At 45.0% G+C, this 25,097-nt stretch overlaps 1 protein-coding gene across 1 annotated transcript in view; it reads left to right on the top strand.

Annotated features, from left to right (window-relative positions):
• The first annotated feature begins 573 nt into the window (after nucleotides 1-573).
• Nucleotides 574-25,097, top strand: part of SPHKAP (SPHK1 interactor, AKAP domain containing) — a 79,590-nt gene continuing 55,066 nt past the window's right edge. The window contains exon 1 of the mRNA XM_081861491.1: nucleotides 574-1,140. Coding sequence (XP_081717617.1) covers nucleotides 1,106-1,140 — 35 coding nt within the window. The 5' untranslated portion in view covers nucleotides 574-1,105. The remainder of the gene's footprint in view (nucleotides 1,141-25,097) is intronic.

The raw sequence follows: 25,097 nt of genomic DNA, 5'->3' as shown, positions 1-25,097 counted from the left end.
CGGCTCAGCTATTGTGTATACAAGCACGACGACCGCACACTCACTGAATGTTTGCATGTGAGTAATTGTAAAACTCACTGCAGATGGTGACAGCAGTCACGAAATTAAAAGACGCCTGCTTCTTGGGAGAAAAGCAAAGACAAACCTAGACAGCATCTTAAAAAGCAGAGAGATCACCTTGCCAACAAAGGTCCGTATAATTAAAGCTATGGTTTTCCCAGTAGTGATGTATGGAAGTGAGAGCTGGACCATAAAGAAGGCTGATAACCAAAGAATTGATGCTTTTGAATTATGGTGCTGGAGGAGACTCTTGAGAGTCCCATGGACTGCAAGAAGATCAAACCTAGCCATTCTGAAGGAAATCAGCCCTGAGTGCTCACTGGAAGGACAGATCCTGAAAGCTGAGGCTCCAATACTTTGACCACCTCATGAGAAGAGAAGACTCCCTGGAAAAGACCCTGATGTTGGGAAAGATGGAGGGCACAAGGAGAAGGGGACGACAGAGGATGAGATGGCCAAACTGCGGGAGGCAGTGGAAGACAGAAGTGCCTGGCGTGCTCTGGTCCATGGGGTCACGAAGAGTCGGACACGACTAAACGACTAAACAACAACAAACTGTAAAACTGTCAGCGAGCTGCTGCACGCCCACTGCAGGCTCGTCGGAAGTAACGCTTAAACACCCTTAAGGACGACACTCGTACATGCCTACAGGCTCCTCGCACGTCTCAGCGTAACGTGTGAACTGCCCTAACCATCGTGGCTGACCCACAAGGTCACACCCAGTGAGCTTGGAGGGCCGGAGTGGGGATCTGAATCTGGGTGTCCCACTGGCCTTCAAGCTCTTCCCTCAGCCACCAGCAGCCTCCAGAGCGGCTCTTGGCGCCAGAAGCGAGCGACTCCCATGCGGCTCCTTCTGCCTCCTCCTATTCGCGGGAGGGAGAGCCTGAAAAGGAGGCGGGCGCGGAGAGGGCGGCAAAGGGCAGGGCTGTGGTGTACCGCGTACTAAAGCCGGCCAAGTAGGACGGGGGGGACTACCAGAAGTGGCGGAGCGCGGTCTGCCTTTGCGTCTCCTCCTCCCTCTGCGGAAGAGCATCCCGCCCTGCTAATGGCTGGGAATTCCACGCTGAAGGTCCCTTCGAGGTAAGAAGCCGCGCTTTCCTCCGCGCCCGAGCCCACCTCTCGCTTCTTCCCGCTTTGTAGCCCTTTCTGCCGAGCTGCCTGCGCGCGGGGGACCCTCCCTCTAGGGCGCCCGAGGAGGAGCAGCAGCAGCCGCTGGATCCGCTGCTGCCCCGTGCCCTCCTCCCGGGGTGAGGGTGGCTGGCTTGGGGAGAAGCTCGCCTCCCTCTCGCCACTCCTGGCCAGCAGCTCCGGAGGAGGGTTTGACTTTAAAAACACGCAAGACACGCAGATTCACACACACACACACACACACGCACGCTGAAGTGCTCAAGTGTCTTGCGCGCTGCCTGAGGCGTTCTTCAAGGGCGCATTTGGAGATCCGTGACGGAGATCAGCTTGCGAAGGGACGGTAAGGGCTCCATGCGTTCATGGGACGGTCGCAGGAGTTGTGCTTGAGTGTGTGTCTGTGTGTTTTGTGCAGAATGACGAGCGGGAATTAAAGGTGTGGGGGGGGGGGGAGCATCGAAAGCTCGGCCATCTTCCGAATTTTAAACTAGCTGCTGCCCAACTCAGCCTTTTCTTCCTTCCTCATCTCCAGCGCGTTAGGAAGACACTGCTGATAAATAACGTTCTTGCTGTTCGCCTGCGTCGAAATCCTTCCTGAACACGCGAGCGAGCGTTCACACGCGAAACACCCAGCCTGGCATTACAAGTGGGACGCATCATTAGAAGAGCTGTGTTTCATTCATGGTTGATCATGTTGCTTATAAATGCAGGAGGAAGCTTTGCTTTTCAGAGGCTTGAGGGAAATGTGACTCTTGGCTGCAGAGCACGTGGAAATGGAAGGAATTCGGAACAGTTGAGCAAAGCCGTGGTTGTTACATGTGATATGTTTGTTGAGAATGTTCTCTATGAGGAGGTGAGCCCTCCAGGAAATGAATAATAATTAGGTTGGAAAATTGCTTCTTGCCTTGCATGAGGTATCAGAGAATACTAGCAGAGGACAGCTTTCCTAGTAATGCGTCTTTTTGGGGGGGGGGGTGTCTGTCTGTGATCTTCCTGCGAAATTATTTCCATGAATGGGATTGGCTTTCTCCTGGAGCACTCCTTTTGAGACTGCTCTAATGATATGCCCATGTGCCAGAGTGATGTTAAAGTGAATTTTGATGTGCTTTAAAACTGGGCAGGCAAAAATGACAACACCAAACACACACCTGAAATGCCATCAAGTTCTCTTCTTGCTTTCAAGTCTCAGCGTTAAAAAAATGTGTGAGTGGCATTTTGGTAATAGGAACTGATAGGATACTACCCTGGTTATTTATCTGTGTCACATTTTTTATTTGACGTAGAAACCATAAGCAGCATTGCTTTCAAAAGCTAGCCATCGCCATGTAAACAATCTCTTGTGTTGAGTTTTAGTAGCACACACATTCCCAGGTGTGCAGGGCACTGCAGCAATAATGTTTTCTTGGGGCTCTAAGGGAATGCATGGTTTAATGTGTCATTCAGAATTAAGCAGGTGGAAGTGATCTAGGTTTTCAAAGTCAACATCGCAGAGTGTGTCCTTTTGAGTATTTTCTTAAAACGACAACACCCTTGTGATTTTGTGATAATCTGTTTTTCGCCTTAAATGTTTTGTGCAAACAGTATTAAGGACACAGATAGGAAGCCAGGCACTTTCTAATGCATATAAAATGCAATGTTAATGTTCATTACCGTTTAGTTTTGTTCCACACAATATATTGTTGCTGGCCTACATACATCTCTCTCTGACCTACATACACAGGTTGTGAGCACAACTGCCACAAGAAGCAATGGATTTATGGTGTATCCTTTTGGCTAATGAAACAGTTTTCACTGCTTTAGGCTAACCCAGCTCATCTAGCAAATATATAAAATCGTTATGCAAGGTTAATGGTGTCTTGGAGGTGCGGTTAAAAATAAACAACCGGACATCTTCAAGCCTCTTCATCCCTTCTTAATGGACAGCATCTGTCTCATTCATACACACTGCAAGTAGCTGAACAGAATACAAGGGCAGCAGTCCTGTGTGTTTTGCAAAACATGTCTCATATTTGAACAGCAGAGGGTGTAAATTAAGAGTCAGTTTCCACTGTGAGAACAAAACTGATAAGGAGAAAAATGAGATATGGTTGCTGCAGGCTTTTTAATGGCTTCCTTTTTCAATATGATTTAGCTTTTTCATTTTGACAAACCAATATTTGAAAAGGCAGTTTAAAGACTAACAAACTGCATTTGCTTATAACCAGTGAGATCTCTCTTTCATCATTCCATCACAATTCCTTAAAGCGAAAGAAAATTAGCTTTGTAGTAAAACAACTCCAGAGGTAAACAGAAGATAAAACCATGAGATGCCTATAAAGAGCTCAAGGAGGCTGTTAATCGCTAGCTTGTTAATAGGATCAAGAACCTTCCCACTTATTTCAGATTGTAGGGAGCCCTAAGCAAGCACTATCTCACTGGTGTATTTATGTGTGTTTTGTGTCCATGTCTGTGTCTGCCAAAGCACGCACATGCCTTTGTTGTGCATTATGGTTTTAGCACATGCACTGTGTGTACACATGAAAAACATAATGTATGCAGCGAGACTGAGATACGGCATATTGTGCTTATTAACTACTGTACTTCAGTTCAAATCTTGAACAGCTGTACAGTGGTACATCGGGTTAAGTACTTAATTCGTTCTGGAGGTCCATTTTTAATCTGAAACTGTTCTTAACCTGAAGCACCACTTCATCTAATGGGGCCTCCTGCTGCCGCCGTGCCGCTGCTGCACGATTTCTGTTCTCATCCTAAAGCAAAGTTCTTAACCCGAGGTACTATTTCTGGGTTAGCGGAGTCTGTAACCTGAAGAGTATGTAACCCGAGGTACCACTGTATTCAGAGCCATTAAGACTGCAATCCTATGTTCATTTGCCTCAGTGGACTCAATGGGGTTTATTTCTGAGTAAGTAGACATTATGGCATTTCAGTGCAAGGCTGCAATCCCAAGAAAAACACTTGCCAGAGAGTAAGTCCCGTTGAACTTAGGGGGACTTAATTCTTAAGTCCCACCAATTTCCATGAATCTGTTTAAGGTTAATGTGCTAGTCCCTTTCACATCATTGATGTCAGGTTAGGGGTGAGGAACCTGTGACCCTTCAGATGTTGCAAGACTACACCACCTCTTATCCCTAACCATTGGTTTTGCTGGCTGGAGGTAATGGACAACAACATTTGGCTACCCCTCCCTTAAGTAGTAGTTGAAACAATTTCCGGCACGAGAAGGTTGTTGTTGATCAGGCTTCTAGAATTCTGCATTCTCTCATCTATGTAGTTTCACTCCTCGACATTATTGAAATTCACTTGAGTTAAATTTAAATTTTACAACTTCCTGTGCTTGCTATCATAGAAAAAGTGCTTCTGCTTGTCTTGGCAAAGATGTAATTGCATGATAAGCCCTAAAAGTGAAACGATTCATCTCCCTATGATGATCCGTGCCCCTTTACGTGAAGATACCATATCACTCTAAGGCAGTATAAAACATAATCGGATCCACAAATCAGTAAAGTTGCAATAATTGGATTTAAGCAACTTGTGTCTGGGTGTTATGACTTGCTGCACCACCTGGAATGAGAGGTATAAACTGCTTCTCCAGAGCAGTGTCACAAAGGATGATTTTATTAAATTGCTGCTGCATGAATGTTGTGGTAGCATAATAGACATAAATCGCTGCCAGAGAATTAAAGTCCTTAAATCTTACTGTGTTTTTTAAGTCAGCGGAGGAGGGACATTGCTCCTGTCACACAAGTATTTTATCAGCCAAATTTATTGTGATTTGTGTGGAAAGTGTGCAATTTGGTTGTGCACTTTTTAATGTTTTATTTATTGTTTATGACTACTTTTGTTATGTTTGTAATTATGTGATTTCCCCCCATGTTGTATGCCACCTTAAGCATGTTTTTTTTTACTGGAAAGGCAGCATTCAAATATTAATTTTTTTAAAAGATTGTGGTGTATGTAAGCAACTTGAGACAGAGCACATGCAACTGTGGAACTGCCCGGTTGTGCAAAATTTGCACATATTAGATATTGGGGGCAGGAGCGGCAATACCTAGCACAATCCTACGTCAACAGGTACAAAGAATTTATAGCTTATACAACTGCAAAGATGTGTGCTTGGACTTTAGCTTCCATCATCTGTGACCATTGATCATGCTGGCTGGGGGGGCTGATAGGAATTGGAGTCCAGTGACCGCTGGAGAGTCACAGGTTCCCTATGCCTGTCCTACTGGAATGTTGCAAGAATGTAGAGCTGAAATATAAAATTTCAGAGCCAAGACAGAACTCTGGATGCTGACTTACTTGTACCATGCAAGCTGGTGGCCAATACCAATAAGACTGGGTTCACCAGATAGGGACATAGTTCTTGTCAGCTGCTTCTTGGTGTCATTTAACTCAGGTGTATTAAGATAATCAGCTGCTCCATAACTGGTCATCATGGCAGAATGAGCCAACAGTTTCTCCCATATGTAGGTTAACTGCCAAGCTGTAAGCACCCAGTTGTTAAGAAATTACAGCTAAAAATGCCATTTAATCGTGGCCTCACTTTGCAAGCTCTGGTAAGTGGCTCTTTCCAGCGTGCCTCATAAATCATACTTAATGATGTAGTGTTGTTAAGTCCCTTTTTCACAACATGAACTATGAGAGCAATTTGTAGTGAAATTGATTAATCACGGGAGAGCATACAGCCAATTGTTGGAGCAGAGGAGGTAAATCAAGCTTTGCAGCGTTTGCTTTTAGAGGTTAAGCACTGAATGTTTTCCTACCTTGATTTAAGTAAGGTATGAACTATTACTAAAATGTCCAGATCTATAATTTAAATAGTTAATTTATTTAATTTAGTGCATAAGCTAAAATAGATATTCATTTATTTAACATGTTTGTAGCTCACCCTTCACCTGTTCCAGGGGTTCCTAAACTCTGGTCCATGGGCCACCTGTGGCCTGTGGGCTTGGTTCAGGTGGTCCATGGCATGTCCTTGAAGAATACTTCTGATCTGAATCCTGTAATATTCTATGAAATTCAAATAGCTATAATGTCCCTTAGTGTCCTGAGCTGTTCATAAGGACCTTGTTTGTGAGGACTGTTGTGTGTCATAATGGAATGCATATCTCTCTTGTCCATTGCATATCTTTTGCGTCTGTTCATTTGGGGATTTTAGGGTTCACTTGTAAAGCGTGACATTGCTCCTAAGGCTCCTTGGGGAAGATGGGATTTTATTGCCGATAGGTAGGAGTAGCACGAGAAATCTCAGCTTTGTGGGTTTGAGCCCCATTTTGGGCAAAATATGCCTGCATTGCAGGGGGTTGGACTAGATGACCCTCGTGGTCCTTTGCAACTCAACACATCTTTGATTGTATTATTCTATGTTGCGTGTCTAAGGGGCTCCATGGCTTCATGTAGCCTACCAGCAGAGCCTGTGATTGGAAAGCAGTGTCTATATTTGTAGTAGCCAGCCTCAACGTTGCCTGGGAAGATCAAGTGATTGCTAAAAACCACTCTAAAAATTGTAGCTCTGTGTGAGGAATAAAGATTCCTAACAACTCTCAATACCCTTAAACTACAGCTCCCAGAATTCTTGGGGAGAAGCCATAAAAGTGCTGTCATAGTGCTTTAGATGTATGGTGTGAATGTGTCGAGAGAGAGAACAGAATGGCAGAAAGAGAGAGATAAAGGAATGTTTTGCTTTGGCCCTGCCCAGAGTTTGCTTGTGGCATTCTTGAGAGAAGAAAATGTTGCCCACTGCTGGCATTAGATTGCCAAATAGTCTGACCTGGTGTGGCAGCTTCCTATGTCAAGCATTTAGAGCCAGCAAAACTATTGTTCTATATCTGCAGAATCTGGGTAGGCAATAACTTTCTCTCCATGTGGCCAGGCTTGTGCTCTCAAATTATTTTATTCCTATGCTGTTCAATTTCAACCCCATTATAAATTATAAAGAAGTGGGATATGCCGGAGGCTGTTTTCTTAATGGAATAATTGCCTGTGGCATCAAACCGATAACAAGCTGTATGTGTAGAGTTTAGCTTGATAGTTTAGGAGCAGAACTGCAGGTGGTTATAGAAACAATATCTTATTAGCTAGGAATGCATAGATAATCAGAGTGCAAATTAGAGGCAGGTGTTCAGTTGTTGTCCATCTTGCCTAGGTTGCATTTTGTACTGACCTCTGGCCTCAGCTGTAGGACAGAGAGATTGCAAAGGAGCTGAACACTGTGTATTACTTCCTTTGGATTTCATTGTGGAAGATAATCCACACCTGAAGCATCTATTTCCGGGGAGGGTAGCTGAGGAACTGAAGGAGAAGTGAAGAGACATGAAGTTCTGGGGCTTATAAGTAGACTACAAAATTAACAAGTCAGTGGATCCAGATGGCATCTACCCAGGGTTCATAAAGAGCTGAAATATGAAAATGCTGACCTTCTAAGAAAAATATGCAGCTTGCCATAAAAATTGGCCTTGTTGCTGAAAGTCTGAAATGTAGCCAGCATAATGGCTGTATTTGCATGTCATGATAAGTTGCAGATCCTCCTAGTGGTGCAGCAATAAAACTGATAGCACATTTGCAAAGCTAAGCAGGGTCTGATAGGGTTTCAGATTGGATGAGTATTGCATTGCGGGGGGTTGGACCAGGTGACCCCTGTGATCCCTTCCAACTCTACCATTCTATGGTTTAAAGGTGAAGGTAAAGGGACCCCTGACCATTAGGTCCAGTCGTGGCCGACTCTGGGGTTGCAGCACTCATCTCACTTTATTGGCCAAGGGAGCCGGCGTACAGCTTCCGGGTCATGTGGCCAGCATGACTAAGCCGCTTCTGGCGAACTAGAGCAGCGCACGGAAACGTCGTTTACCTTCCCGCTGGAGTGGTACCTATTTATCTACTTGCACTTTGACGTGCTTTTGAACTGCTAGGTTGGCAGGAGCAGGAACCGAGCAACAGGAGCTCACTCCGTCGTGGGGATTTGAACCGCCAGCCTTCTGATCGGCAAGCCCTAGACTCTGTGGTTTAACCCACAGTGCCACCCGCGTCCCTCTATGGTTTACTATGCATTAATTTATCATGCCTGCTTTGCTCCTTCCCATTCGTGTTGGGAAGCAATAAACTGTCTTAGCCTTATGTGTGAACCAGGGGTTGTGGTTTGTTTTACTCCCAAAAAACCAAAAAACAAAAACCCACCACCCAAAACGTGGTAGTTCTTGGTTTACCAACTGTGGTTCATTTGAGCAGAGCAAGCTACAATCTCTGGTTTGGATGTAACACTCAGTCGGTGATCATGGTTTGTTTTCTCTGCAGATGAGTGGGAAGGAAAGGGGAAGAGTAAACTGATCACCATTGCCTTGTGCCGCAGTTTATGTATATTGGGATGTGCTAATTCAGCCAATGCCAGCTTTTTAAAAGGGATATATGGGAATCCATTACAGGTTGGTTCGCTTAAATGTTCATTCCGGGTTTATTAGTGGGAAGCATGATTAAAGATAAAATTACTAAGCATACAAAAGAGCAAAGTTTGCTGAGGAAGAAGTGGCGTAGCTCTGCAGAGGGTGGCTCGATGAAATTGTTCACTCAGCATGTGGCCACATTGAAAAAACAAATTCCATGCCAGGGATTATTAGGAAAAGGGCTGACAGAAAAGCTGCCAGTACCATGCCTTTATATAAGTTTGCGATGCAGCCACATTTGGAATGCTGCATACATTTCGTTCAGCCCATCCCCAAATGATGGTATAATGTTCCAAAAAGAACCAGAAAGCCCCCCCCCCCCAAATGATCCAAATGTCCTCCATGAAAAAGCTGCAGCACCTGGGGCTTTTTTTACATTTAAGGGGGAAAGTGACTCAGCAGGGGAGGAGATGGTAAATGTTTAGGAAAAATTGGTTGGGGATAACTTTCCCCCATCCCCTGTCTCATAATGCCAGGGATCATCCAGTGAAATTGAAAAGCAATAGAGCCAGGTGAGGCAAGAGAAAGCACTCCTTTGCACAATGCAGGCTTGATTTATTATGGGATTCGCTTTCATATGCTTTGATTTCCACTGGCTTAGAGGGATAAAGGAAACTCATGGGATAAAGGAAACTCAATCAACAGCTATTAGTAATGATGGCTTTGTGCAGCCTCCAGACTCAGAGGCAGTATACCACTGAATACCTGATGCTTAAGATCAACAAGACAAGTGCTCATCTGCTTTCAAACCCAGCTTTCAGGCTTCCTGGACTGAAACAGCAGGGCTCATACATTTAGTCACATATGAATATAGGGCTGATGTTTTAATTTTGTTGTTGTTTAGTCATTTAGTCTTGTCCGACTCTTCGTGACCCCATAGACCAGAGCATGCCAGGCACTCCTGTTTTCCACTGCCTCCCACAGTTTCGTCAAATTCATGTTGGTAGCCATCCCTTAGAGCAGTGTTTCCCAACCTTTTTTGGGCAAAGGCACACTTGTTTCATGAAAAAAATCTCGAGGCACACCACCATTAGAAAATGTTTAAAAAATTAACTCTGTGCCTATACTGACTATATATAAAGTAACTCTCTTTAATAGGAGTCAAATAAACACAAAGAAAGTATTTTATAATTACTTTATTATGAAATAGTAAGTACCGTATTTTTCGTCCCATAGGACGCTCCGTCCCATAGGACGCACCTACTTTTTTGAGGGGGGAAATAAAGGAAATTTTTTTTCCCTTTATTTCCCCCCCAAAAAACCAGGTCGGGGAACAGTGGGATGGCGGTGCTGCGCCTCCCTGCTGTCCCCCGAGCTTGTGGGGCTGGCCCATGTCTGCCTGGCGCGAGGGGCGCTCTGCTTCAGGGCGCCCCGCGCGTCCGGCGGCAGGCTACAGTCCGCATCATGGGGAACCCTCTGTTTCAGGGCGCCCCATGCGCCCCCCGGGTGCGCAAGGCTTGCCAACACAAGCGCGGAGCACGGGGCGTCCTCCAAAGGGCGCCCCATGCTCCGCGCTGCCAGCTGCCGCCCGCAAGCCTTGCGCTCCTGGGGGGAGATCCCCCGGGTGCGCAAGGCTGGCCAACACCAGCGCGGAGCACGGGGCGTCCTCCGAAGGGTGCCCCGTGCTCCGCGCTGCCAGCTGCCGCCCGCAAGCCTTGCGCTCCCGGGGGGAGATCCCCCGGGTGCGCAAGACTTGCCAACACCAGCGCGGAGCACAGGGTGGCCTCCGAAGGGCGCCCCGTGCTCCGCGCTGCCAGCTGACGCCCGCAAGCCTTGCGCTCCCGGGGGGAGATCCCCCGGGTGCGCAAGGCTTGCGGACACCTGCGTGGAGCACGGGGCGTCCTCCGAAGGGCGCCCCGTGCTCCGCGCTGCCAGCTGACGCCCGCAAGCCTTGCGCTCCCGGGGAGAGATCCCCCGGGTGCGCAAGGCTGGCCGACACCAGCGCGGAGCACGGGGCGTCCTCCGAAGGGCGCCCCGTGCTCCGCGCTGCCAGCTGACGCCCGCAAGCCTTGCGCTCCCGGGGAGAGATCCCCCGGGTGCGCAAGGCTGGCCGACAGCAGCGCGGAGCACGGGGCGTCCTCCGGAGGGCGCCCCGTGCTCCGCGCTGCAGGCTGCTGCCCGCAAGCCTTGCGCTCCCGGGGGGAGATCCCCCGGGTGCGCAAGGCTTGCGGACACCTGCATGGAGCACGGGGCGTCCTCCGGAGGGCGCCCCGTGCTCCGCGCTGCAGGCTGCTGCCCTCAAGCCTTGCGCTCCTGGGGGGAGATCCCCCGGGTGCGCAAGGCTTGCGGACACCTGCGTGGAGCACGGGGCGTCCTCCGGAGGGCGCCCCGTGCTCCGCGCTGCAGGCTGCTGCCCACAAGCCTTGCGCTCCCGGGGGGAGATCCCCCGGGTGCGCAAGGCTTGCGGACACCAGCGCGGAGCACGGGGCGATGGGATGTGGGAGGGAGCTCGCTCCCCGCCCCGCGTGTGCTCGCCGCCGCCGCCGCCCCACCTCTCGCCGCCCGACTCGCCCGCCTCCCTCCCACGGCACACCAGCCGACGTCCCGTGGCACACTAGTGTGCCGCGGAACACCGGTTGGGAAACACTGCCTTAGAGAGAGTTCAAACTCAGCAACATTAGTAAAGAAAAACATTTTAAATATGTCACAACACTGCCATCAGATGGCACTGTAGAGTTCCGTCTTTTGCCAACGTGAATACGCATTTTCCTGAAATGTTTTATTTATGTGTCTAGATCCGGCCTTGCTGCGCTGTGTTAGAGGAGTCAGAATAGGTTGTGCATCAGTGAATCTTCTTTCTATCGATTTCAGATGGCCTCACTGTCCTTTGTGGCTTTACACCTATGCCAGTACCAGTTGAAGGCACAGAACAAGTTGAGCAATGTATGTTTTGTTGCCATTTCTAGAGTGATACATATTATTAAGCCCATGAACACACCTGGCTCACCTTACACAGGTGGCTCACAGCCAGAGTTAAGGCTGTGCTTGCTTATTTAAAAAAAAAGATCTGATAGCTTGTGAAGCTGTGTTGAAACATACGCAGCCAGAGCTATTTGTAATCTTGACATTTTAACTTGGAAACACCATTTCTTTTTAAGATTATGGTGGAATGGAATTTTTAAGATTTTGGTGAAATTCAAAATATGATTGACACACTCAGTTGGTTAGAGTGTGGGCCTGATAACACCATGGCTGCAGGTTCAATTCCCCTGTAGGACTGCTGCATATTCTTGAATTACAAGGGGGTTGGACTAGATGATCCTTAGGGGGCCGTCCAACTCTACAATTCTATGATTCTATCATAGTTAGAAGTAAAAAAAGAAAGTGTGGAGCGGGACATTGACTGGCATGGAGTTGCACCACTCCTTATTTATTTGTAACATTCAATATGAGCTGCTTGTCAGCCCCCCCAAAAGACCCCAAGCTATCTTGCATTGAAAACAACAACTCTTCAACCCCAAGAAAAATCCCAAAAGATCTGATGTTCATGTTTTACTTGTGCTCTATGGGTCATATTTGGGGTCAGAATATTAGTTTTTAACTAATCTTTGCATGTGCAGGGGTTTTCGTCCAAACCTCTGGAGAAGATTTCAAGGTGGTGCAGGGACTAGAGAAGAAGTTCTGTTTCAGCCAGGCTGTTACTTGCCTGACAGTCCCAGGTGCTTCATTTTATAGTTGCCCTGTAAAAGAGGCTTTCTTGAATATGTTTGAAAATTGCATTGCTTAATCAGTCACACGGGCTTAGTACTGTTTCAGTTCTGTTAAAAAAAGCAAAAAAGCATCCCTTTTAATCCAGAAGTATGCCATCAAGATGAGGTCTCCCTTTTTTATTTAATGAAATAGAAGCAGGCATTCAGGGCCTGGAAAAGAAAGAAGCAAAGAATGTGTGTTAAACTACAATTACAATGGCACAACTTTTCTATTCAGTGTTCTCTGTTCTCTGTGCTTTCCAAGATGATGTGTAGCTGAAAGGTGGTATTTCAGCAGGTGTAGAACTCTGACAAAGACAAAATGCTTCTGCAAAATCCCATTATGAGCACCTAGTGAAGGCAATGCTACATTTTTTAACAGAAAGCTTGTGTTTAGTAAAGGTTGGTTTAGCCTTGACCTGTAATACCAGAAGGGCATATCTTTTTATTACTTACATTCTCTCAATTAGACCACAGACGTACCCTTGAGAACAAGCGTACAAGAGCTGTAGTCTGCGATCTTAAAATCTTACAGAATTGGGCCGCAGCTAACATTTACATTATGCATGGGATTCACATCCAAAACAAATCATGAAAACATTTGCTAGAAGTATTTATAGCTGTCATTTTACTAACCATCTGTGCCTTCACGGGAGTATACACATGGTTAGGAGCAAACAAAGCTCATGATAGCAGTCGGTCTTAACTTTAAAATCACAAATGCAACTGCAGAAACACACATACACACATTTCATTTATCCAGACCTCAGATGTCTATATCATAGAGTCGGTGTGTTATAGTTTATAGTTCTGGATATAAACTTGAGAGACATGGGTTCAAAACTTCAAGAAGGCTGCCATTATAAACACCTTTCCTGGGGATTAAGTCCCACTGAGCTCAGTGAGACTTACTTCTGAGTAAGCATGTGCCAGATTGCACTGTTAGTCATAAAACTCATCCAGTAACTTCACACCAGCCATTATCACTTAGCATAACCTACCTCACAGGGTGATGTTGTCTTATATCAAACAATTTTATCCCTAGAAAATGAGTTTGTTTTTCTAAGCTGGGTCTCCTACCAAGCCACCTGGAACAATCTGCTTTCCTGAGAACAGAAAGAGGAATTCACTTTGAAAGGTGCTTTAGATAAAACTCTCATAAATAATTTGTTCTGCTTACAGCATACATTACCTTAAGCTGAAATAGTGCATGAGTTAGCACACTAGCTTCCCTCCACCCCTTAGATACCTGAATTTACATTCTGTTTTACCTAAATAAACCTTACCAGGGACTTTCCAAATTAATATTTTATTTTGCCCTATGGTTATTCAGAGGCTCTTGTACTCAAAAAAAGTCTACCATCTAAAAAAATGATTTGGTTTTGATACAATGCAGAGGAGAGAAAACATACCTCCCTGCATAAAATAGAACAGGCATGCATAGGTCTACTTTAATTTTACTCATGACTGTTGGAATATCCAGCAAACCTTGTTCATGTAAGTAGAAAGAAAGTAGTGTTTCCTTGGAATGAGGGACAGTGGAGACTGTGGTGTCTTTATGATATATGGTTTATTTATACATATATACAACCTGCAAATCAGTTTACTCATACTTTCTGATAATGTTCTGCAATTGCTGCAACCTGAGGAATGCACTCAGTTTTAACACTATGTGGCTATTATAATTCTTAAGGCAGCTACTGTCACGGTCTACAGTTTTTAATCTTTTAATTATCATCCATAACCTTAGCATTTCAAAGAAGGAACATTGCTGCACTATGAAAGGGGATATCTTGATAAAGTCAGCTACTGAATCCCAGTGAGAATAGTGCTCTTTTAGAATTAAAACCAAGATACAATGGATCTTGCCGTGTATCACATGCATCAGCGGAAAATGAGATTGAGAAACAGCACAGTTACTTTGCAGACATGGAATTACAATTTCAGCTGAGTTCACTGTTCTAAGAACAGTGACGAGTTCACATCTACAGACTTCTGAGGGTTTTATAAACCCAGTTCTGATGAGGGTCTTATAAGGCCCAGTTCTGATGTAATGGGGAACAGTGGTTTTCCACTGTATTAATTAACTATGACAGGTTTTGAACTCTTGCACTCGCCTTTTCCCACTTTGCCTTCTTGCAGGTCAGAGGAAGAGCTTATAAGCTTTTGTTTCCAATTCCCAGGTCTGCTTGCACAACTAAACTCCTCCCGTGGGACAGTCCCATTGCATGGACAAACTTCTTTGAATTACACCCACTGATTGCTCATTCTAGAGAAAGCTGTATCACCTCAAATATGTATCTTTTATTGGATAAATTATATCGTGTTTGCATTGATGAGTAGTCTGAGACAAAATAATTCCCTGCCACTATTCTCTAGTTGTCTGGAGAGGTGGAGCAATGCTGTTAGGATCCAGTGGAGCAAACAAAGAAATAGTTTGTAGTGAGTTTGAGTTTGAAGTCAGAAGCAGAGTGAGTTGAGAATTCAGAGCTATGATTTTTAGTATTTTTTTTTGCTGTCTACTTATTTTGTACATCAAGCAACCAAGAAAACAATCTATGTGGTCATTTCCCCATCTTTTGGAATTAAGAACACACTGTCTTTTCAGGATTCACATTCAGTGTATTGGTCCACATGCAGCTAATCACTGTCTCCAAAAATCTGTCTAGCACTTTAGGCACCACTGCTGATTCAGATGGAACAGAGAGATAGAGTTGGATATCGTCTACATACAGTACTGGTGACACTGCACTTCAAATCAGAGACAGAGAGAGATTTGTAGAGCTGGAAGGGACCACAAGGGTTATCTACTCCAACTCCTTCCAGTACAGGAATCTTTCACCCAACGTGGGGCACGAACCCACAGCCCTGATATTAATAGTCTTGTGATGTACCAGCTGAGTTATCCTGACTGCGTCTCCTGATGACAGCTGCCAACGACTATATGTAGACAGTAAATAGTATGAAGGACAAGATGGAACCCTCTGAGATGCCATAGGAAAGCTCCCATGTCCTTGAACAGTGCCCATCCATAACTTCTTGCTGGAAACAGCCCTTGAGGTAGGAGCAGAACCACCCACAACTTCCAATTCCTTGATACCAAAAGCAGCTGAGAAGCTGAGAAGAATGAGCAGGGTCCCATGACCAGTTCTGAAGCCAAACTGAAATGGACCCAGATAAGAGAGCCTCCACCAAGCATATCTGAAGCCACCATCTTGAGTACCCTGACCCAAAAGGGGATGTTTGCCCTTTTGTTAGAGAAAAGATACAAAAGCATGCTCTGCTGGTCTACAGTTCTGCATTAAAAATTGTTGGATATGATTCTCCTACAGCTTTTTTTACATTACATATAATTTTGGCTTTAGGTCAGTGATATTACATCTTGTTATATATAAGCATATAATAGCAATACTATAATTATGTCACAGATGATTAGATGATTGCTTTTTGAACCTTTGCAGGATTATAATTATGCCAATTATGCCAATGGTGGAACTATGTATTATGAGATGATAGGTTCAAAGTGTATGACTGACAGTCACCCTAATGCAGCAAGAGAAATCTGCAGTTGAAAGTGGGCTTCCGCTCACAAATCTTCCTACAAGCCACTCCACTCAGTGAATGGTCAGCACTATCAGTACTGGCAATGGTGACCAGCTATTGTGGAAGAGAGGGAAGCAGATGCCACACTCTGTTCAAGTGGCCATTGGGTCTCAGGCATCTGACATACAATCAACAATGTCACTGTTTGTGTTGATGGGTTGGGGTCATTCTCTCATCCCTTAACACTTATCATGGTCACAGCCCTACCTGACATTCACACTTTGAAGTTTGCATAGACATCTACATGCATAAAGCAAAGTGTTTTGTTTCCATTCACATGACCCAATTACCTTTGTTTTTCAGTGTGCAGGTTCCTTGGATTAAGCCTATGTATGCTGGGTTTCATGCATACATATCCCCTATGCATGCTAAGCCTAATGCAAGCATAGGCAAACTCGGCCCTCCAGATGTTTTAGGACTACAACTCCCATCATCCCTAGCTAACAGGACCAGTGGTCAGGGATTATGGGAATTGTAGTCCCAAAACATCTGGAGGGCCGAGTTTGCCTATGTCTGGTCTAATGCATAAGCAAGGGCCAGGATGCAATTTCCCACTTCATATAGGATTTGAGATCAGTGTTGATGTGTTCACAAAATATAGGTCTTTTTTTTTTTTGCAATCCTTCGGGTACAAATTCTGGCCTTCCAATATTAATGCTTTAAATTTTCCTTGGGACTATACAGTTTCGGATTATGCCATTGACTAGGAAGCTTATCTTTCTCTATTAGATACTTTACATATTATATCTTTCTTTGCATATTATATCTTTCTTTGAAATTTCATAGTTTGTGATGCATTTATGAGAGATTATTGGGGACTGGAAGTATGAATGATAATATAAAAGATAGCTAAGAGCAGCAAGTGTGAAGCAGTGGACAAAAAAATAATCTAATTGCATGAATGTTGTACCATTGTGGTTAAAGTTGCCAGCTTTTAAGACAACATTTACTATTTAACAAGCGTTTGGAATGAAGAATATCTTTGACATCTTTGACACTTGTCAAAAAGGGAGTGTCATGAATAAATATGCAAAACTAACCACAGCTTCTTAACTGGGTTGACATTTATGGTAATCGAAACAAAATACAAAATAAAAAAATTCCTTCCAGTAGCACCTTAGAGACCAATTAAGTTTCTTACTGGTTTGAGCTTTCGTGTGCATGCACACTTCTTCAGATATGGCTACCTACCTGTAACTAGATTTATGGTAATGTTAGCAGTCCTAAGAAGGATGTGCCCAAAATTGAAATGCAGAATAGGAGCTTTCATTATGGTCAGCTATGAGGAAACCATTTTGAGCAGCCTTAGCCAATCTGGTGCCCTCCAGATATTTTGGACCACAACACCCATCGGCCTCGGCCAGTTTTGTAGTCCCATGCATCTGATGAGTACCAGGTTGGCGAAAGCTGATTTAGAACATTTTGTCCAGAAACTGCTCAAAGGGCCAACAAACTGCACATACACAACTTCAAGTCAATCCTTATTAAGAGAAGATTGACTCCACAGAGTGGTGTTGTAAAGAGCTTGGTTTCTCAGCTTGCATGAACAAGTCACATTGGGTGCGTATTGAGAGTTGTTTGTCGAAAGAAAGGAACACTTTCATTGCTCACACAATTAGTCACAGCACTAAGAGCAGCAGGATACTTACTTATCCCCATGGCTAGAGAGCCTAGATAGCATCACATTTTTCCAGCGGTGTTAAATGAGCAAGGATACAGATTGCTTAATCAGGATGAGCAATAGGAAAGTGGATTCTTTATCAGCAAGGGAAGCTGAGCCATGGAGACTTTGCACATCATAATAAGGGCATGTGATACTAATTCCAGTGATTTGTCCTAAATGCTCGAAATACACCATATGTGTACATGTTGCCTCAACTGGTCTTACAACAAGCTTGTGAATAACCTTTCTAAGTCTAACCAGTGATTTCATAAGCGTTGGAACTTGGCCTGGGAATATCCTCCTCTTACCTGTGAGGTTACATTAACTTGTGGCTGACTGGTACACCAACAGTGTAAAAATTGAAAATGTTTTGTTTGGTGGTAGCCAATAAATAAGCAGGGAGACAATATACAGCCTTGTCGTACTCCTTTCCCAATTTTGAACCAATCAGTTGTTCCATATCCAGTTCTAACTGTAGCTTCTTGTCCCACATAGAGATTTCTCAGGAAACAGATGAGGTGATCAGGCACTCCCATTTCTTTAAGAACTTGCCATAGTTTGCTGTGGTCGACACAGTCAAAGGCTTTTGCATAGTCAATGAAGCAGAAGTAGATAATTTTCCCAGTAGTGATGTATGGAAGTGAGAGTTGGACCATAAAGAAGGCTGATGGCTGAAGAATTGATGCTTTTGAATTATGGTGCTGGAGGAGACTCTTGAGAGTCCCGTGGACTGCAAGAAGATCAAACCTCTCCATTCTTAAGGAAATCAGCCCTGAGTTCTCACTGGAAGGACAGGTCCTGAAGCTGAGGCTACAATACTTTGGCCAGTTCATGAGAAGAGAAGACTCCCTGGAAAAGACCCTGATGCTGGGAAAGATTGAGGGCACAAGGAGAAGGGGACGACAGAGGACAAGATGGTTGGACAATGTTCTCGAAGCTACCAGCATGGGTTTGACCAAACTGCGGGAGGCAGTGGAAGACAGGAGTGCCTGGCGTGCGCTGGTCCATGGGGTCATGGAGTCGGACATGACTAAACGACTAAACAACAACAACAAAGCCAATAAATAATATGAAGCCACAATGTTTCCTTCAGGGCTTGTGGTGGGCATTCCCACCCACCCAGTATACAGATTGCAAGGCTTGAGCCTAGGCATATTAACTCTCTCTCTCCCCCACCCCATGTGTCATGCTCCCATTTCTGTTCAGCTCCCCTATGGCTGCTATCGTTAAAGAAAAGAACACATTTAATGCATTCACGAATTTAATATTGGGAGTGTTTTGGCCCTCGGACTCTTAGTTTCTCACTTTCTCCAGTTGTTAAAATGGATACTAACTTTTTAAAGAGATGGCTTTTCCACAAAATTGTTTCTTATATTTAAAAATTGCAGCCTGGATATGTTCTCGTGTTGTCAGAACGGTGTGGGAACGTTTGACTGACAACAGCTTGCGCTCCAACACTCTTGCCATTGCTGCCAAGGGGAAGGGCAGTAGTAGAGGATTTGCTTTGAATGCAGAAGGTCCCAGGTTCTGTCCACAGTGTCTCCAGCTAGGGCTGAGAAAAAGTCCTGTCTGAAACCTTGGAGAACCTCTGCCATTCAGTGTGCAGATAATATTGAGATTGTTGGACCAACGGTCTAACTCAATATAAGGCTGCTTCCTTTGTTCTTAATGGAAGGGCTGTGTTCGTGTGCACATGAGACTGCATTGTGGTTCGAGGACCTGACCCCCGCGAAGTAAAATGAAGACACAGGGACACGTGATATAAGGTTAATGGGCTAGAAAAGGCCACAACTTTATTGATTACAGCAATGAAAAGGTATTGGCTTAGGCATTGGATCGCGAAACAAGTGGGTTTATTCACCAGGGGTTCATCACCTGTTGATGCTAATCCAACTATAGGCTCACCCCTGATGTCACCGAGGGTCGTGCCATGGCCTCCCGCCAAGCAGGCTTCGGACGGAATACACGACCGCCAGATTCCTTTAATGGAATACCCCTAGACATTGAAGGCATAGGCGATGGCCACACCTAGCACTTCGACACACCACAACACATTATTCCAATGCCTAACCTACCCACCAATACCACCAAAAAGTTGTGACGATTGCTACGAGGTAGGCGAAAAAACCAAAAAGCCTAATGCCAAATGGAAAAAACTCCTACCAGGCCCCCCGGGCAACCGGGGTGACCAACCTAAGGTCCATAGCAAGGCCAATGACCTAAGCCCTAACTCAAAGGGAGTGGAGGGTGGGTGACTCGCACAGGAGGACAAAGAGAAATGAGGCCGGGGAAGTGGCTGGCACTGCAGCATAAAGGCTGCTGGACACGCCCCCCCCATGGCACCTGGTTGGACGGCCACCGGGGGGGGGGGCGTGAGTGCCAGCCAGGTGAGCTGGAGGCAGGGGGCGACGCCCCCTGCTAGGAGCAGTGTTCAGGCTCCCGTCCACAACCACTCCCCTCTCTTTCAGGGAGGAGAGTCTTTACTGGATCAAAGTGCCAGGCCTTGGAAACTGGCTCATGGTCACTATTACAGTTGTTAATTTATTTTTACCCAAGTTTGTGCCGTGTTCAGTTGCAGTCCAGTCCAGCGTTGGATGTTCATACAGAGAGCCTGCTAGTCACAAAGCAGAAAAATGAGGCTGCATGAAGAGAAGCGTCAAAATTCTGCACTTCTAATTCCTTCGGAGACCAAAGATAGCAACCCTACTTCACCTTCAGAGGGTCTTAAATTTTGTCTCAAACAACTCATTTGGCCCATATCTTATCATATTATCTGCTGTACTTCTGGTCAAGTGGAAGATGTATCTGGATTTAGAAGTTATATAGCCATGAGCTTCAGCAGTGCAAGATATATCTCATTCTCTAGTGACCCTGAAAACAAGAGATTTAAATGTCACTCTGATCTTCAGACTGAGATGTGGCCTGCTTCTTTCAGTGTCACTCACAAAATACACTGACATTTTAGGTTTTCTGCTATCATATTGCTCTATCACTTCATATTAATGCAAACTTTTCTCTTTTTTTCTTTTCTTGACTTGCCGTTAAATGAGTTCATTTGTTATTTAAATCAGTGGTAGAAATTATCGGAGCCAGAGGTAGCCAGCCTTTTTGGACCTGTGGAGACAAACCCAAGAAGCTATCTGTTGGCTATTTCAATGAGAGAAGGGGTGGGAAAGGGTAGCCCATGGGCTCTGAAGAAGGTCTTTGTGGGAATATATGGGCCCACAGAACCTCGTCTGCAACCCCTGTGCATATACACGATGGTAGATAGATGACTGTTTGGCAACATACCTTTAAATGTAATATAATGCATGTTTTGTTTCTTCATATGTACCTCTTTTCAGTTAGTTTGTAGCAGTGCTTTTTTCTGGGGGGGGACACACAGGGGTATGCATACCCCTAAAGATTTTGTGGATCTAAGTTTGGCCTCATTGAGGGGCAGTATTTCAATATGAGTAGGAAAATGAGAGTAGCCCTAAACATTTTTTTTGGGGGGGGGAGCACTGGTTTGTAGAATATTAAACTACAAGCAGCAGCAGCAACACATCTGCTTGTTGGTTTTCTCTGCATCAGTCCTATGGATTGACTTAAGCAGCAGTGGCACAATCCCTCAATTCCTCTATAGAATAAAAAGTTTGATCCCGATCTTAGAGAGATAGAAAGACATTTATTCCAATCTTGGTAGCTTTCTTGGGTTAGGATTCTGTACAAATAGTGTAGGCTCTTAACTGCCCATTGCAAAAGCGTACCTGTCCAGTTCATATACTTAGCAGAAGTATAATAAAGGGGGGATCTGCCCTGTTGCAAGGGAATGTTGTCCCTTTAAACCAGTATTAAACCACTTAGGAGTTGCTGTGTCAGACCCAAAATCCACATAACACCTTTTAATTTTTATCCTGTTCTGTTCCGTTCCGTTCTGTGCTGCTTTATTACCAAAGCCACTAAACTGTTAGCTGTAAGCCAGGGCTTAATGTGAAATAGCAGCATTCTGGTTTGCACTGCTCATTTGTTTCCACCAGCTCTTCCCTTTGAGGAAATAAAACAGAGCGGCAGCTTAGTGTTACGTGTGAACCAGCACTCCTTTTTTTTTGTTTCTCTCCTAGCAGACCATGGACACAGTGGCGTAGCGTGGGGGGTGCAGGGGGGGCCGGCCGCACCGGGCGCAACATCTGGGGTTAGGGCAAATCCACGGGTTAGGGGGCGCAAATCCATGGGTTAGGGGGCGCAAATTACTTGCTTTGCCCCGGGTGCTGACAACCCACGCTACGCCACTGCATGGACAGAAGCCAATGTTTATTTCGGGATAACAGATTGTGGTTTCTCTGAAGGGAACAAACCATAAGCGCTTGTTCACAAGTAATGCTAAGTTCTCCTGAGCTCCCCCACTCCCCGCTTGGTCTGACATGGAGAGGAGAAGGGTGGGTGCAAATCATTCATAGCAATCCATGATATATTTTAAGCCATGGTTTACTGTTACATGTGAACTGGGCCTCAGCAGGCCATTTTATAGGATTGAATCGAATATGTATATGTTTGAAATAATGGTAGAAAAATTCAGAGTACTAAAGAACAGATAAACATTTATTTATTTATTTGGTGACTTGTATTGTTGGAGCATGTTTGTTCCTTGATTATGGTGAAACAAATTCATGGTATTTATCATCTTTCCTCATAGAAAAGCAATTCATAACTTTTAAAAAAACCTGTATCGGCTTATATTTAAGTGTCTATATGAACAACATACATTTGTGTCAAGGTAAAAAGAGCAAGTAGCTGTAATGTTGGTAAAGTGTGACACTGAAATTCAGCATATTGGACTGTGATAAGAAATGTGAAACATTTCTCACAGCCTAAAGACAGAAAGTGTTGTGACTACCACCAAGTCTTAAAGGCCAAACTAGACATTACGGGGGCAGTTCCGTATGTTTACCTATGGCACTGTTCCAGTCATGTAAAAGGTGTGATAGTTTGGTTTTTTTTTTAAAAAGGCATGGCCAGGAGAGGAGTACAGAACTATCCTTCCACTTTAGCCCCTTTTAAAGTGTTTTAAGGCCATTTCCAGAATCTTAAAGTTCAGCTGAGGAGAAAAGCACTTGGCAGACAAGCTGTGGGGAATAGAGCTGCAGGTGGTGGAACCATTATGAACTTGTCCACACACCCCATTTTTATTTTAAAACTGAATCTCATTTTCTTTCCTACGTGTGGCTGAGTTCCATATTAAAACAGGTGGAACTGCTGCTATGCCGCCAAGTCACATCCACACCATATGCTTAAAGCACCCCTTTAACAGTCATGGCTACCCCACAAAGAATCCTGGGAGCTGTAGTTTGTTAAGCATGCTGAGAGAAAGGAGACCTCTTGCAAAACTACAATTCCCTGTACTCTTAGCAAATACAGTTCCCAGGATTCTTTGGGGAAAACAATGACTGTTAAAGTGGTGTAATGATGCTTTAAATGAGTGGTGTGGACATAGCCCTTGTTTGGCTGGGGAGAGGGAAGTTGTCATTTCCCCCGCTTCCTAATTTCCTCCAACAAATGATCCAACTATCACAGTAGTGAGTTTGACTTTTGCCGGCCATTGCAAGTAAGAATTTGGAGACTCTGTTGAAACATGGTGCCAGAGATGAGTCAGAGCAGCTGAGAATAGCTCAGCCAGCCATGGAAAGCTCAGCATCCTTATAAAAGAAGTCAGAGAAAACAAATGAATGACTAAGATGAAAAGCGTTGGCAAGCAAGACATTTTGCTGCCCGAGGCAGAGTAGCAAATGGTGGCCCTTCCCTGCCCATTTTCACTCAAGGCAAACCAGATTCTTTTGGCACCTGAAGCAGAAAATTCTACAACTGCCTCTCCTGCTTTCTGGCAAGTAAAAATGCAGTTATGATAAATAAAACCACCAGCAGTTTTCTGGCCCTTCGTGATACCAAAATCAGCAGTCTAAGGTGGTAGCCTCACTCTGCCTGATGGTTGGTCCAACCCCGACCTGGAAAGGTAAGATGATATGCAAGGGAGTTCTGTGGAACAGATAATCAAAGGGCTGCAGCCAGAATACATAGCTTGAAACAAGTGTTTGAGAAAATTAATGAAGGGGCATAAGAAGAACAGAAGGTGAGCTCTGCTGGATCCAGCATTATGTTCTCACAATGGCCAATCGGATGCCTAGAGGAAGCTCACAAGCATGGCAGGAACGCAGAATCACTCCTCCCCATTTGCTCCCCAGTGTATCAGTATACAAAGGCATTCTGCATCTGATACCGGAAGTAATATCCTGTACAGCCATCATGGCCATTGATAACCTTACCCTGGTCCATGAATCTGGCTAATGCCCTTTTAAAACTATTGAAGTTGGGGTAGTGGATTCCATAATTTAACTATGTACAGTGTGAGGAAGCAATTCCAAAGAACTTTGCTGACTGGTCTGAAGTTCTAGTGCTATGGGAGCTGTAGAAAAATAAATAAATACAGTGGACGCTCGGGTTACGAATGTGATCTGTGGGGGAGGCACGTTGGCAACCCGAAGCATTCGCAAGCCACAGTGCCACGTCTGCGCACACACGGATTGTGATTCGGCACTTCTGCGCATGCACAAAGCGCAATTTAGCACTTCTGCGCATGCGCAAGCGCCGAAACCCAGAAGTAACCTGTTCCGGTACTTCCAGGTTCGGCGCGGTACGCAACCTGAAAACGCACAACCCAAAGTGTCTGTAACCCAAGGTATATCTGTATCTGCTCCTTAGTTCCCCTCTCATCCCACCCCCCATGTAAACTTGCTCTCCCAATACTCCAAAGGCTAGGAGGCAGAGCATCCCCAAGCAATGAAAAAACAAAGAATGTGGGCAGAGCCCTCTGGCAAGAGCCACCTCTGCAGGTTCATCGTGGACATCGTGTGACCATTATGTAGCAACCGTGAGTGTATGGTGAAAGTGCCACCCACAGCGCCAAATCAGTGGAGTGGGTTTGATGAGGGCAATGATTTATCGATTTGTTCCATGGGCGGCCATCATGAGTTGCAAATCCATCAGAAGCAACATTTTATGACTGGCGTCGGCTCTGCATGACAAGCTGCGCCTGAGGATGATAGCACCGGACTGTCCTCTATGTCTGCAAATTCTGGATTTCATGCTTGCAACACTGTGTACTGTACCACCACACCACATTAACAATGATGAGGAAAGCCAGCTTGGGCTCTCTAGTCCAGTCATTCCCATTGCACTTTTTGTTGTTGTTTTGTCTCTGAATAGCTGTACAGTAATTTGTCTTTTTTTCCTGGTTGTGAATCAGGGGACTGGGATGAGGCATAGCAGCTTTTGCTAACCTGGTGCCCTCTGGTGTTTTGGGACTATGAGCCAGTAGAGCTAGCTGGCTGGAGCTTGATTGTAACATTAATCCAAAATATATACCAGGTTGGCAAAGGCTGAAGCACAGCATGAAGTTTGTTTGTTTTTAACTTGGAATCTGTCAAGCTGAATGAATGCTGCCATTCCATATCAGTTGCGTCCCTAGAACTGTGCTTGAGGAGGAAG

This window comes from Podarcis erhardii, assembly GCF_964252035.2.
Source record: "Podarcis erhardii genome assembly, chromosome: 5".
NCBI classification, from domain to species: Eukaryota; Metazoa; Chordata; class Lepidosauria; order Squamata; family Lacertidae; genus Podarcis; species Podarcis erhardii.
Note: the sequence above shows the minus strand (reverse complement) of the source record. Positions and strands in the feature narration are given on the sequence as shown.